The sequence below is a fragment of the Oncorhynchus tshawytscha genome, linkage group LG21 (genome assembly GCF_018296145.1).
Source record: "Oncorhynchus tshawytscha isolate Ot180627B linkage group LG21, Otsh_v2.0, whole genome shotgun sequence".
Lineage (NCBI taxonomy): Eukaryota > Metazoa > Chordata > Actinopteri > Salmoniformes > Salmonidae > Oncorhynchus > Oncorhynchus tshawytscha.
This window is the reverse complement of record NC_056449.1, coordinates 2,947,440-2,963,724: the sequence shown is the minus strand read 5'-3', so window position 1 is coordinate 2,963,724 and position 16,285 is coordinate 2,947,440. Positions and strand designations below refer to the sequence as shown.

At 41.4% G+C, this 16,285-nt stretch overlaps 1 protein-coding gene across 1 annotated transcript; it reads right to left on the bottom strand.

Moving 5' to 3' along the window:
* Positions 1–214: 214 nt before the first annotated feature.
* LOC112220698 (stress-70 protein, mitochondrial) lies at positions 215–14,591 on the bottom strand. Its single transcript, XM_024382538.2, has 17 exons — positions 14,273–14,591; positions 13,125–13,183; positions 12,934–13,021; positions 12,622–12,803; positions 12,376–12,500; positions 12,180–12,253; positions 6,279–6,385; positions 5,999–6,161; positions 5,798–5,890; positions 2,768–2,977; positions 2,453–2,680; positions 2,243–2,347; positions 2,034–2,151; positions 1,832–1,926; positions 1,592–1,684; positions 1,312–1,452; positions 215–1,126 (listed from the first exon to the last, which is right to left on the bottom strand). Exons 1-17 carry the CDS (start codon positions 14,351–14,353, stop codon positions 1,034–1,036), a joined length of 2,055 nt encoding a protein of 684 aa, XP_024238306.1. The 5' UTR covers positions 14,354–14,591; the 3' UTR covers positions 215–1,033.
* Between the last annotated feature and the right edge of the window lie 1,694 nt (positions 14,592–16,285).

Sequence of the window (16,285 nt, the reverse complement as noted above, 5' to 3'; positions counted from 1 at the left end):
GTTATTATACTTCAGTGGTTTTTATGCCCTGAAGCAAAAACAATTACATATTTAAGGAGAGCAAATCGAAATACAATCCTGAAGTCAAGTTGTAACTAAGTCGTGAAACAAAGCTTAAAAGGATGTTTGAGTCACTTCCAGACACAGTAGACTTGGTCACCAATTGCCAAAGGAACAAATTCCTAATTTAAAAAAGGAGACCAACACAACGCCATTGAAATTTATTATTTTATTAGAAAAATGAGCAACGGTACAACCTCCTGGCTCACAAACCCACCACATACCAGACGTATTTTGATAGCTGTCCTGTGCGAAATGCTGCCTCTGGCAAAACAAAATCTCCAGGGCAATGACTTTTACATTCTTAACAAAGTGAGATGTGTTACTAATGTGCATCCTCATCCAATTACACTCATTGGTATAGTCCACATTACCAATGTAAAAACAAATGTATCATACGTCGATGTTTCTATTTGTATGCAAAGTATTCTCTCCCAGTTCAGACCCATGATAATGTCAAGAATGAGCCAACTCTGGGCTCCTCTGTACTGAAAGGAATACCAGCATAAGGATTCAAATGTCTAAGAACAGAAATAAAATGATACATCTTTAACCACACCTATGTGGCTTTACTCGTATCACTGTACATATGTTTTCATAGAGCAGATAGACTTGATAAACAGGATGAAGCTAGAGAATATCCAAGCTTCTTCTATTGCATTTCCACTGGAGTCGTCAGTTGACCGGACAGAAGCAGAGCTACATGTACAAATGAAACCCAAATGGCGTCACGGTACGACAAACAAATAATTGCTATAAACAGATGCAAATAAATGTTTTTAAAATGGACAGGATATTGTTTTTGACAATTAAATTAATAGGGGTGGAAGAACATACATTATACTGTATATTTTACTGCAAAAACACAGTATGTGAGAATGACTTGAAGGCAATAGCCGCCGTTCAGAACATGTATACGCTCCCAAGCCCATCAGTCCATGTTCCCATTGTCTCCATGACAATCGCAAAGGTTTTACTGCTGGCCTTCCTTCTTCTCTCCAGCTCCACCTTCAGATGATGATGATCCAGAGCTGTTGCCGCTGCTGCCTTCCCTCTCTGATGCCATCTAGGAAGAAATTGACAAATATTCAGTTAATAAATACGTAATATTTCAATTTACCCATTGTAAAAAAAAGTATGTTGGGCTCTTGATTGACAAGCTAAGCAAACAATCCAGGCTTACTCCAACTCTGTTAGAACTGCAAGTTAAGGAAAAAAGATTTGACAATATTGGGGTGTTGAGACAATTACCTTCTTGTAAGCAATTTCAAAGAGTTTGAGTGATGCCTGCTGGAGGGTGGTGGCAGCCTGTTTGATATTCTCGCCAGTCTCTTCGTCCTTCCGTGACAGCAAGTCTCTCACTTTGGTAATCTCTTCCTTCAGTTTGTTGCACTGAAAGATGGGGGAAGAAAGTCAAATACTGGGACTATCAGATTTATATCTGTTCTTGTCAATTTTGTTGTTCAGTGTCTGGGTTTTTTGAAAAGCACTTTAAAACCAATGTATTAATATAATAAAATGTCCGACATGCCTCATCAGCAGGGAGCTGATCCTTGAACTCTTCCATCTTGGACTCAGTGTCATGGACGATGCCCTCGGCCTGGTTAACAGCCTCAACACGGTCCTGGGCAAAAACAAACGGATTCAAGGACAACTGTCAGCATTCACAGTCACATGGTTATCAAAACACACAACTCCAGCTGGGAGTAGCCTGCAGTTGATGTAACTGATAAGTTGAATGGATGCTTGATAAGAAAATTGTCAACCCTACCTTTCGCCTCCTGTCCTCCTCGGCATACTTCTCTGCATTCTTAACCATGTTCTCAATGTCATCCTTGCTGAGGCCACCGGAGGACTGGATAACAACTGGAGAAGTGAGGGAAATGGCAGTGTTAGACGAAGTAAATTCATACTATTGAAGACCTACTATAAGTTAACATGTATTTCAAGGGCAGGTTGTTAGATGATCTTACTCTGCTGTTCACGGCCTGTGCCTTTGTCTTTGGCAGACACGTGCACGATTCCGTTGGCGTCAATGTCGAAGCAGACCTCGATCTGAGGTACTCCACGTGGGGCAGGTGGTATTCCAACCTGCATGAGAGAAACACCAGTAAGACAGTATCCTTCAGAGACTTAAAAGATACTATACTTAGTGTAAGTATGAATCAGCTAGGACACTTACCAGAGTGAACTGTCCCAGGATCTTGTTATCTGCTGCCATCTCTCTTTCTCCCTGGCATACTTTGATCTCCACCTGGGTCTGGCCATCAGCTGCTGTAGAGAACACCTAAGCACAAGGAAAAATGAATCAGTACCACTGATGAAGTACATACAATTAATATAGGTTTCACCACTGCTTCAGACAGAACAAAATCTGATATTTGTCCCTCACCTGGCCCTTCTTGGTAGGAATGGTTGTGTTCCTGTTGATAAGTTTGGTGAACACCCCTCCAAGGGTCTCTATACCAAGAGACAGGGGCGTGACGTCCAGAAGGAGCACATCAGTAACATCTCCAGCCAGTACACCTCCCTGGATGGCAGCTCCAATGGCCACAGCCTCATCTGGGTTGACTGACTTGCTGGGGGCACGGCCAAACAGGTCCTGGACTGTCTGCTGGACCTGGGAGAGAAGACAACAGGATGGGTGGTCAGACGGGGGCAGAGCATGATGAAGAGGTGGGATAGAACCAGGGAGAGATCTGCTCACCTTGGGCATACGAGACATACCACCGACCAGAAGCACCTCGCCGATGTCCCCCTTGGAGACCTCTGCATCCTGCATGGCCTTCTGGCAGGGGGCCACTGTCCTGCGGATCAGGTCAGACACGATGCCCTCAAACTGGGAGCGGGTCATCTTCATGTTCAAGTGCTTGGGGCCAGAGGCATCCATGGTCAGGTAGGGCAGGTTGATGTCGGTCTGTGGGAGAACCAAGGATCTATGAGTGTTTTTTCCATCGTCACTGAAAAGGGGGTAACCTACAGTGAGCTCCAGAACTATTGGGACAGTGACGCACACATTGTTGTTTTGGCTCTGTACTCCAGAACCTTGGAGGGTATTTTCATCCATTTCCGGTAAACAGTTTCATTAAGGGTTTGGTCACATTCATAGCACACAATGACTACAAATTTGTTGGATGCATTTACAGCTTGTTTTGGTTGTTTCTGTAGTCGAATTGTCCCTACCCTGACGACAGTCCCCTCAGCAACGACCATCCCCTGTCCAATCCCACTCCAGAGGCGGGACTCCAGTGCCTTCATCACCTTTAAATACCCACACCTGTCACTAACCAGTGTGGCAGACCATAACGTTTTAGTTTGCAAGTGTTTTGTTACAAGACACCTTCTCTCTTGTAACCCTGTGTGTATTTTTTGGATGAGTTTAAGTAAGATTGTTCTTAATTCATACACTCATTTGATTGAGCCAGTTGCTTCATGCATTTCCTTTACTCATGTTTAAACATCACTTAAGTTACTTCACTAATATTATTTTATTGTTGAGATTCATGTACATTTGTTTCCTTTGCATCCTTGTTAACCAGCCCAACCTTACATCCTCAACCTTATCTTCAACAATTCAACTGAAATAATAAACTGGGCAACAGCCCTTTGAACTCCACATCCCCATTAGAGTTTTAAAATGTACACAACCACAATAGCCCCAACTCAAACCAACAGTTACAGCAAGGTAGTCCTTTTATCACAACTCTGATCAGTTTTCACATTTCAGATTGTGCCCAATAGAAATGTTAAATAAATGCCATTTGAGTTAGTTTATTTTGAGAATACAATGTTTCTAAACACTACTATACTGAACAAAAATATAAATAAAAACTGCAAATTTCAAAGACTTTACAGAGTTAGTTCATAAGGAAATCAGTCAACTGAAATAAATTCATGTGGCCCTAATCTATGGATTTCACATGACAGGAAATAAAGATATGCAGCGGTTGATCACATACCTTAAAACAAAAAAAAGGTAGGGGCGGCGTGGATCAGAAAACCAGTCAGTATCTGGTGTGACCACCATTTGCCTCATGTAGCGCAACATCTCCTTCACATAGACTTGATCAGGATGTCGATAGTGTCGGGAACTGGAACACGCTGTCGTACACGTCAATCCAGAGCATCTCAAACATACTCAACGGGTGACATGTCTGGGAGAGCAGGCCATTGAAGAACTGGGACATTCAGCTTCCAGAAAATGCAAGTGTTCGTTTTCCGTAGCGTAAGCCTGCCCATACCATAACCCCACCATGAGACAGTGTTCACAACATTGACATCAGCAAACCGCTCGCCCACACAACGCCATCTGCCCGATACAGTTGAAACTGGGATTCATCCGTGAAGAGCCTACTTCTCCGGCGGGCCATTGAAAGTGAGCATTTGCACACTGAAGTGAGTTACGGCGCTGAATTGCAGTCAAGTTAAGACCCTGGTGAGGATGACAAGCATGCAGAGAAGCTTCCCTGAGACTGTTTGAGCAGAAATGTTTCGATTGTGCAAACCCAGTTTCCTCAGCTGTCCGGGTGGTTGGTCTCAGATGATCCCACAGGTGAAGAAGCCAGATGTGGAGGTTATGGGCTGGTGTGGTTACATGTGGTCTGCAGTTGGGAGGCCATACAGCCAAATTCTCTAAAACAAGGTGGCTTTTGGTCGAGACAAGACAGTCTGCACTTTTAACATCACAGAAATTGCATCATTTCAAATACAAAGTGCTGGAGTACAGAGCCAAAACAACAAATGTGTCACTGTCTCAATACTTGGAGCTCAATGTATATCAATCTTACATACTATTACAATCTCCATATAGACAACATCTTAATTTGGTGTTAAGGTTTACTCGAGCTCCGTAGGGCTGGCCGATGTAGTCTAAAAATCTGAATTGTTGTTGGCAATTTTACGGTCGAGTCACAACATAACTTTAAACATTTTTTTTTTATCTAAATAAGCTGTTGTACAAAGGTAAAATATTCTGCATTTCAAACAGTCAGCAATAATCTCATGAATTGAGGGTTTGTGAAATTATACCCAGGCTAAATATAAGCCTTCCATAGGGGTTGATATCTATACAAGCATTATACTCTGATTTTTACCTCTACATAGTGTACAATACACAAACAATAGCCTAAACTAATTAGCTGGGTGGCTATAGAGATTAGCCTTGAATCACTACGAGTAGTGCTGTGCAGACCAATTTATTGAGTGTTTATGGACAGCTCCCTGAAGTGCAAGTAGTATGAATGTTCTGACTTCTGCAGAGGCTGCATCACAGTAAATGCTGTATGGCCACTGCAGAGCCTTTAAAATGGGAACGTGCAGCCACAGCAGAAAGAGCATAAAACATGACTTGATTCTTACGATACAGACATTTGGAATATCGCGCAAAACCACATTTGAATATCGCCACGCCCTAGAGCTCTGCATTGCATGTTTGTTAGCCCTTTGAGTAGGGCTGCCCCAGTAGCTCTGCTACAGCTCATCATCCACTAAAACAGTTGCTCTAATGTGGCCTGGGCCAGAAGACTTCCTCACTCAGCAGTGTAGCTAGCTCAGGCATAGGGCTGGCCTGTACAGCCCACTACTGCTGTGGGATTACAGATTTTCAAATAAAGACAGAGTCCAGGGACTGTATAAATGACAAACAAGTTACTTCTGTTGACAATGGTCTTGTTTAGACTAATCATTAGCCTCCCAAATAGGTAGAGAGAAATGTCTGCTGTGGGATGATGAAACTCACCTGCAGGGATGATGACAGTTCACATTTGGCTTTCTCAGCTGCCTCCCTCACTCGCTGCAGAGCCATGCTGTCTTTGGTCAGATCAACTCCAGACTGAAAAGAAAAATCAAAGGTTTGATCAAAATGTTTGGCTCACGTGAATATGGCAGATGCGCTTGGTCATAGAACGGTGTGTATCCAGGATATTTTCCCCCTTCTCACCTCTCGCTTGAACTCCTTCACAATGTGGGTTAGTAGGTGCTGGTCAAAGTCCTCTCCACCCAGAAAAGTGTCTCCGTTGGTGGACTTCACCTCAAACACACCCTTCTGGATCTCCAGGACAGAGATGTCAAAGGTGCCACCTCCCAGGTCATAGACTGCGATGCTACAAATCAGGGACAGGTATGAAATATGAGCCAAAACACCTTTAGGCATGGATCAAAAAAAAGTTAGGGTCATGGTCTCATAAGTTAACAGCAGTTTGTAGGGTTGTTGTAGTTACATTCTGTCCTGAGTCTTGTCCAAACCATAGGCCAGAGCAGCAGCAGTGGGCTCATTGATGACTCGCAGCACATTCAGCCCAGCAATCTGACCAGCATCCTTTGTGGCCTGTAAACAAAATTAGCTACTCATTATACACATCAAATAAAATGTTATTCGTCACATGCGCCAAATACAACAGGTGAACTTAGTGAAATGCTTACAAGCCCTTAACCAACAAAGCAGTTAAGTATTTACTAAAATAAATATAAAAACAAATAATGAAAAAGAGCAACAATAAAATAGCGAGCCTATATACGGGGGTACCAGCACAGAGTCAATGTGCAGGGGCACAGGTTAGTCAAGGTAATATGTACAGTACCAGTCAAAAGTTTGGACACGCCTACTCACTCAAGGGTTTCTTTATTTATACTATTTTCTACATTGTAGAGTAATAGTGAAGACATCAACTATTATTATTATTTTTTTAATCCTTTAACTAGGCAAGTCAGTTAAGAATGAATTCTTATTTACAATGACGGCCTAGGAACAGTGGTTTAACTGCCTTGTTCAGGGGCAGAGCGACAGACTCGTCAGCTCTGGGATTCAATCTAGCAACCTTTCGGTTACTGGCCCAACACCCTAACCACTAGGCTACCCGTTGCCCCAAGGTAGCCATGTGAGATAACACATGGAATCATGTAGTAATCAAAAGCATGTTAAACATATCAAAATATATTTTAGATTTTTCAAAGTAGCCACCCTTTGCCTTTGACAGCTTTGCACTCTTAACCAGCTTCATTAGGAATGCTTTCCCAATAATCCTGATGAAGTTCCCACATATGCTGAGCAGTTGATGGCTGCTTTTCCTTCACTCTGCAGTTCAACTCATCCCAAATTGGGTTGAGGTCAGGGGATTGTGGAAGCCAGGTCATCTGATGCAGCACTCCATCACTCTCCTTAGTCAAATAGCCCTTACACAGCCTGGAGGTGTGTTTTAGGTCATTGCCCTGTTGAAAAACAAATGATAGTGGAACTAAGTGCAAACCAGATATGATTGAGTAATAAGTAGCAACGCTGGTTAAGTGTGCCTTTTGAAGTGCAAATAAATCTGACAGTCACCAGCAAAGCACATCCACGCTTCGTGGTGGGAACCACACATGTAGAGATCATCCGTTCACCTACTCTGCGTCTCACAAAGACATGGCGGTTGGAACCAAAAATCTCAAATTTGGACTCATCAGACCAAAGGACAGATTTCCTCTGGTCTAATATCCATTGCATGTGTTTCTTGGCCGAAGCATGTCTTCTTACAGGAGTCCTTTTGTAGTGATTTCTTTGCAGCAATTTGACCATAAAGACCCGATTCACGCAGTTTCCTCTGAACAGTTAATGGTTTTTTTTTTTTTAAATGTCAAGTTGTGTTACTTGAACTCTGAATTTCTGAGGCTGGTAACTAATGAACTTATCCTCTGCAGTAGAAGTAACTCTGGGTCTTCCAATCCCGTGGCGGTCCTCATGAGTTTCATCATAGCGCTTGGTTTTTGCGACTGCACTTGAAGAAACTTTCAATGTTCAACTTTTACAAATTGACTGACCTCCGTGTCTTAACGTAATGGACTGTCGTTTCTCTTTGCTTATTTGAGCTGTTCTTGCCCTAATATGAACTTGGTATTTTACCAAATAGGGCTATCTTCTGTATACCACACCTACCTTGTCACAACACAACTGATTGGCTCAAACACATTAAGGTAAGTAATTCCACAAATTAACTTAAGGCACACCGGTTAATTGAAATGCATTTCAGGTGACTACCTCATGAAGCTGGTTGAAAGAATGCCAAGTGTGCAAAGCTGTCAAGGCAAAGGGTGGCTACTTTGAAGATTCTCAAATATATTTTGATTTAACACTTTTGGTTACTACATGATTCCATATGTTTTATTTCATAGTTGATGTTTCCAGTATTATTCTACAATGTAGAAAATAGTACAAATAAAGAAAAACCCTTTTGACTGGTACTGTACATTTAGGTAGAGGTAAAGTGATTATGCATAGATAGAGGTCGACCGATTATGATTTTACAACGCCGATAATTGGAGGACCAAAAAAGCCGATACCGATTAATCTGACGATTTTTTAATAATGACAATTACAACAATACTGAATGAACACTTATTTCAACTTAATACATCAATAAAATCAATTTAGCATCAAATAAATAATGAAACATGTTCAATTTGGTTTAAATAATGCAAAAACAAAGTGTTGGAGAAGAAAGTAAAAGTGCAATATGTGCTATGTAAGAAAGCTAACGTTTCTGTTCCTTGCTCAGAACATATGAAAGCTGGTGGTTCCTTTTAACATGAGTCTTCAATATTCCCAGGTAAGAAATTTTAGGTTGTAGTTATTATAGGAATTATAGGACTAATTCCCTCTATACCATTTGTATTTCATTAACCTTTGACTATTGGATGTTCTTATAGGCACTTTAGTATTGCCAGGTTAACAGTATAGCTTCCGTCCCTCTAGTTAGTGCGCGCTAACTAGCTAGCCATTTCACTTAGGTTACACCAGCCTCATCTCAGGAGTTGATAGGCTTGAAGTCATAAACAGCGCAATGCTTGACACACAACGAAGAGCTGCTGGCAAAACGCACGAAAGTGCTGTTTGAATGAATGTTCACGCGCCCGCTTCTGCCTACCACCGCTCAGTCAGATACTTGTATGTTCAGTCAGATTATATAAAACGCAGGACACGCTAGATAAGATATTGTAATAGCATCAACCATGTGTAGTTAACTAGTGATTATAATTGTTTTTTAATGCTAGCTAGGAACTTACCGTGGCTTCCTGCATTCACGTAACAGGCAGTCTCCTTGTGGAGTGCAACGAGAGAGGCAGGTCGTTATTGCGTTGGACTAGTTAACTGTAAGGTTGCAAGATTGGATCCCCCGAGCTGACATGGTGAAAATCTGTTGTTTATTTTTTATTTATTTTACCTTTATTTAACTAGTAAGTCAGTTAAGAACAACTTTTTATTTTCAATGACGGCCTAGGAACAGTGGGTTCAGTGCCTGTTCCGGGGCAGAACGGTTAGCCTAGTGGTTAGAGCGTTGGACTAGTAACCGGAAGGTTGCAAGTTCAAATCCCCGAGCTGCCTAAAAATAAGAATGTGTTCTTAACTGACTTGTCTAGTTAAATAAAGCTATAAAAATGTTAAAAATACAGATTTCTGATTATGAAAACGGCCCTAATTAAATCGGTCGACCTCTAATAGATAATAAACAGAGCAGCAGCGTATGCAGATAGTCCTGGTAGGCATTTGATTAGCTGTTCAGGCGTCTTATGGCTTGGGGGTAGAAGCTGTTAAGAAGCCTTTAGGACCTAGACTTGGCAGTCCGGTACCACTTGCCGTGCAGTAGCAGAGAGAACAATCTATGAATAGGGTGGCTGGAGTTTGACAATTCTTCAGAGGGCATAGCAGGATGTCTTATAAGTGTCCGGGATAGAGTCCCGCTCCTTGAAAGCTCAGGGTATGTTGGGGTATGTACGTACGGTCACTGTGTGGACGAAGTCATCAATGCACTTATTGATGAATCCAGTGACTGATGTGGGGTACTTCTCAATTCCATCAGAAGAATACCAGAATATATTCCAGTCTGCAAGCAAAACAGTCCTGTAGCGTAGCATCTGCTTCATCTGACCACTTTCATTTTCGCATGTAAGCAGGAACCTGGAGGATTGAATTATGGTCCGATTTGGGTGGTGGGTGAGCTTTGTACGCGTCTCTGTGTGTGGAGTAAAGATAGTCTAGTTTTTGTCCCCCTGGTTGCACATTTAACACACTGATAGAAATGAGGTAAAACAGATTTAAGTTTGCCTGCATTAAAGTATCTGGCCATTAGGAACGCCGCCTCTGGATGAGCATTTTCTTGTTTGCTTATGGCCTTTTGCAGCTCGTTGAGTGAAATCTTATTGCCAGCATCGGTTTGTGGTGGTAAATAGACAGCTATGAAAAATAGATAAACTCCTGGTAAATAGTGTGGTCTACAGCTTATCATGAGATACTCTGCCTCAGGCGAGCAAAACCTAGAGACTTCCTTAATATTAGCTTTCAGCTGTTATTTACAAACAGACAGACCGCCATCCCGTCTTACCGGAGGCAGCTGTTCCATCTTGCCGATGCACGGAAAACCCAGCCAGCTGTATGTTATCCATTTCCTGGTTCAACCACGACTCGGTGAAACATAAGATACAGTTAATGCCCCGTTGCTAGGTTAGTCTTGATCGGAGCTCATCCAGTTCTCCACTGATTGCACGTTGGCTAATAGGACTGATAGTAGCGGCGGATTACCCACTTGCCGTCGGATCCGTACAAGGCACCCCGACCTACACTACCGTTCAAAAGATTGAGGTCACTCAGAAATGTTCTTGTTGTTGAAAGAACACATGTTTTGTCCATTAAAATATCAAATTGATCTGAAATACCATGTAGACATTGTTAATGTTGTAAATTACTATTGTAGCTGGAAACAGCATATATTTTTTAAATATACATCTACATAGGCCCATTATCAGCAACCATCACTCCTGTGTTCCAATGGCATGTTGTGTTCGCTTATCATTTAAAAAAGGCTAATTGATCATTAGAAAAACATTGTAATTATATTTGCTGAAAACTGTTGTACTGATTATAGAAGCAATAAAACCGGCCTTCTTTAGACTAGTTGAGTATCAGGAGCGTCAGCATTTCTGGCCTCGATTACAGGCTCAAAATTGCCAGAAACTAAGTACTTTCTTCTGAAACTCTTCAGTCTATTCTTGTTTTGAGAAATTATGGCTATTCCGTGTGAGAAATTGCCAAGAAACTGAAGATCTCGTACAACGCTGTGTACTACTCCCTTCACAGAACAGCGCAAACTGGCTCTAAACAGAATAGAAAGAGTGGGAGGCCCCGGTGCACAACTGAGCAAGAGGACAAGTACATTAGTGTCTAGTTTGAGAAACAGACACCTCAAGTCCTCAACTGGCAGCTTCATTAAATACAACCCACAAAACACCAGTCTCAACTTCAAAAGTGAAGAGGCAACTCCGGGATGCTGGCCTTCTAGGCAGAGTTGCAAAAAAAAGTCTCATCTCAGACTGGCAAATAAAAAGAAAAGATTAAGATGGGCAAAAGAACAGACACTGGACAGAGGAACTCTGCCTAGAAGGCAGCATCCCGAAGTAGCATCTTCACGGTTTAACTTTGAGACGAGTGTTTTGCAGGTACTATTAGCCTTCTAAAATGATAAACTTGGATTAGCTAATACAGCGTGCCATTGAAACACAGAAGTGATGGTTGCTGATAATGGGCCTCTGTAGATATTCTATTAAAGTTTTTTTTTTCTTATAAATGTTTCCAGCTACAATAGTCATTGAAAACAACTATGTCTACACTGTATTTATGATCAATTTCATGTTATTTTAATGAACAAAAATGTGCCTTTCTTTCAAAAACAAAGACATTTCTACGTGACCCCAAACTTTTGAACGGTAGTGTACGTCCGATATTTCTCTCTTTTCCATGCGAATGACGGGGATTTGGATCTTGTCCGGTGTCTGAAGTGAATCCTTTGCGTCCGACTTGTTAAATAATCTTTATCCCGTACGAGGTGAGTAATCGATGTTCTGATATCCAGAAGCTCTTTTTGGTCACAAGAGACAGTGGCAGAAACATTATGTACAAAATAAGTTACAAATAATGCAAAATAAAAAAAATAAAACACAATAGGTTAGGAGCCCGTAAAACGGCAGCCATTACATGTACTGATCAGTTGAGAGGCTTGCTAGATCACCATTCTGTGAGTCAATGGTAAAGGAATAGCTTTTGGCCACCCGTGTGTTCCAGTCAAATGATTTAGCAGACAAAGGAAGGCTCTTACCTGTCTCTGGGAGTCATTGAAGTAGGCTGGCACGGTGACAACGGCATTCTTCACACTGTGACCCATGTAGTTCTCTAAAACCAAGACAATTTTACAATGAGCAAGGTTTTTAGAACACAGGCAGGCGTAGTTGGGAACAGAATTTTGACATGCTAGTTTTCCCCCCGGGGGCAATAAAGATTGATTGGTAGTTTACCTGCCGTCTCCTTCATCTTCATCAGCACGAAGGCACCGACTTGGCTGGGGGAGTATAGCTTTTCGTGGGCCTCCACCCAGGCATCACCATTGGAAGCACGAACAATTTTGTAGGGCACGTTCTTCCTGTAAAGCCACAACAATAACAATGTCATACATTCATCTCAAACGACAAAATATTTTCCAACTAATGATGCTTTACAATGGCTAGTACGGTCTGAGGCCTAATTTAACAAAACACACTCACAGGTCCTTCTGAACCTCTGCGTCATCGTAACGGCGACCGATGAGACGCTTGGTGGCATAGAGGGTGTTGTTAGGGTTGGTGACCGCCTGTCTTTTAGCTGGCATGCCCACCAGTCTCTCCCCATCAGCTGTGAAGGCCACCACTGAAGGAGTTGTCCTTGCTCCCTCTGCATTCTCCAGTACCTGTCACACAACAAACTAATCAGTAACAATCTAGAAAAGGAACTATAAGAGGAGAATTTCAAAGGGATCTATGGTCTTTTCATTACACAGGTCACACAAACATAAAATGACCTGTAAAACTTCAACCGACCTTCGCTTGTTTGCCCTCCATGACTGCCACACAGGAGTTTGTAGTTCCCAGGTCAATTCCAATCACGGATCCTTTGATCGCCTCCGATCTGTAAAACAATGTCAAACAGTAAGTACAAATGCTAAGAGCTGCTCATGGATGTTAAAGGAATAAATGTTGTATAGTAACGTTAAATAACTAACAATACTTACGCATAGTCACGTCTGGACATCGCTCTGAAAGCATCTTGTTGGAATCCATTCCAGCAAGCCTGGCAAAAAAAAAACATTGATTAGCTACCATGACTACTTATTAGTGAAATCTGTTTAACTTCTTCAACCAATATGAGAAGAAACAATTCACACAGGGCATAGACATGACGCACAGTAATCCACATTTGGTATAAAGAAACGCAAAGGTGTCCATGAGTGAAATAGTTACATAGATAAGCGTGTGTAACATTATGTTTGGTTATGATATTTGAACATTATGCCATAGGACTGCGGTGTACTAGGGTGGGTGGACAGGAACACCACAATGAAGGTCACAGATGTTCTCTTCACATAAAACAATGAATGACACCCCCATTCACAACAAGACCGGTAAACTTCAGCAGCTTGCTAATGCTAACATTATCTTGCGCAAATAAAACGATCCGTGTCTATAACCAGCTAAAGGTCTTGACACCCCGCTTAAGTCAGTTTAAACCAACTCACTGGTTGAGGATTTAGCTAAAAGACATTGAAATAACACGAGGTGGTTATACAAACATCCATGTTAGGTAACGTTAGCTAGATTAGCTTGCCTGAGAGGACTAGCCTCTGCTGCAGTCTTCAAATTCAATCAGACTATACGAGGGAAGCTAGCCAACTAACGTTAGTTACTTAACCCCACTGTGATCGTCAATGAACATGACTTAGTATGTTTAGTTCAGACGAAGGACACATGAATGAGAGAACATTCTGGCTAACCTAAAAGTGAACTTGTTAGCTAACATTAGTTAGTTACTACTAGTTGCGTCATAGCTAACGTTAGCTGGCTAGTTCGTCTACCTGACCAGGCTCAAGCCCAGGCTGGGAACATAGTTAGCAAGCTAGATAATTATTTAACAGTTACTTACCATGACTTGACAATTGTTAACTAGCTAGTCATTCGTTTTATCCACTACCAGATGCTAGTTAACTTACGTTAGTAGCTAGCTAGTATGGTAGCCAACTGCGACATTTATGTAACGTTTTTAGTTAGCAAGCGAGCTAACGCTTAGCCATCAGTTATCCTTCATTTCTTGTTACACCTCTTGGAAACATTTAATTAACCTAACATATTGGATATATTTGGGGGACAATTTTAACTGACTTACCTTCTTTATCAAGGAGGACACGCTTCTTGAGCAGTTCGGAGAGGGGAGAGACCTTGAAGCTGTTCTTGCAACACTTAACATTTTTGACAATTCTGGTAGCAAGCTAGTTGGCTTTAAAATGGAAGCCGCAATGATCAAATTCAAACTGTTGAGCTTTTGTCGATTTTAGCGAGGACCCAGGTATAGATATCTTATTTCGTTCGAGAGATGTAATTTCCACGACAAATCTAGGAATATATTTAGCCTGTCAGAACCGGTATTGCAGCACCGCTACTCTCCAACAATGCAGTTGAACTTCCGATTTTCTCGAATTAACTGACACATGAGTTGCTCCATGCATTGAGAAACGGACCCATTTTAGAAACTTAAAGATTGCCTGGGTATAATTACATCCTTCAAAAATAAATTACAACGTTATCCAAGTATTATATTACATAATTATAGACTATATACTTACAAACTACATGTAGTTTATGTTTAGGGTGCAGTATAATTATTTAACACAATAAATTATGCTAAAACAAAATCATGCCCAGATCGGGGCATCACACACCACTGGGCTTTTGAAGGTCATTTTGAAAAAGCGGTGAAAATTCTCACGTGAGTTTCATCAGCGATGCCAGCACTGTACTGTTTTTGATGACAGTGTCTGGCCTGATGAAACATCTAGCTAAATGTGGACAAATTAGCTACATATTTAATTTATTTTGTATATATATTTTTAAATACATTAAATTACCAAATAAAGGGATCAGTCGACCATTTTGCTCATCGGCATATTGCTACTCAGTTTGATTCTATTGGACTTTGCCTCTCACTCATGTCATCTGTATGTCATTGCAGCTCATCAATTTGGCAGCTTGCTGCATTTAATTAATAGTTTTTACACCCTATCTAATGTAGTGGCAACACGGTTTTGGGTCCGGTACTGTTCAGTTTCTATATTGTAACGACCCTGGTTTTATAAGTTGGATATCGACTGCCACTTGAGCTTGCTTTTGTGCCACAGTTGATAGTGGGCTGGAAAGTTGAGGGTTCGAGACCTGCTCCCTGCCAGTTTCATTACATTATGTTACACCTTGGCAGCATTATCAGAAAGCACAGCATTGATTATGACTGTTATGCAGCTGATACACAACTTTTCATTTCCGTGTCACCAAAGGATTTTAGCTCCATGGATAAATTATTAGACTGTATTAGTGATTGAATTACTTTGATGGATCATAACTTCCAGCAGCTAAATCAAGACAAGACTGAGGTACTTATTGTTGGAGCCAAAGCACAGAGAGAGAATCTGGCCACATATTTTAATTCACAAGCAATAAAGATAAAACACATCGTAAAAAAAACCTAGGTGTTATTTTAGACTGAAGTCAATTTTGAATCACACATTAGGAATGTGACCAAATTAGCTTTTTAACACCTGAGGAACATTGCCACTGTGCGACCATTTCTCTCTGAGGCTGATACAGAGGGACTCATCCATGCTTTTATTACAAGCAGGCTTGATTACTCTTATGCTCCCCTGTCTGGTTTACCCAAGAAAGCCATTGGTCAACAGCAAAACATACAGAATGCTGCAGCATGGGTACTGACCAAGGTCTCCACACTGGCTGCCTGTGAGTTAAAATACATTTTAAGATTCTTCTATTGGTTTTTAAATAAATCCACGATTGTGCACCACAATACATGTCAGACATGCTTTTAAGTTATGTACCCAGTAGGTCCCTCAGGTCCTCTGGCACTGGCATTTTAACTATCCCAAAGCCTAGGACCAAGAGGCATGGAGAGGCAGCCTTTAGTTACCATGCCTTCAGCCTCTGGAATAGCCTGCCATGGAACCTGAGAGAGGCTGAAACTGTGATTAAAAACACACCTTTTTAGCGTTGTTTTTCCTTAGGGTGCTTTTTAGTCGTTCAGTTTTGTTATTCTTTAGTTTATCCTCTTGTGTTTGTGTTGTAAATATTTCAGTTTCTTTTTTCCTTGTTTTTATTCATTTTTTCCTGTAATGCA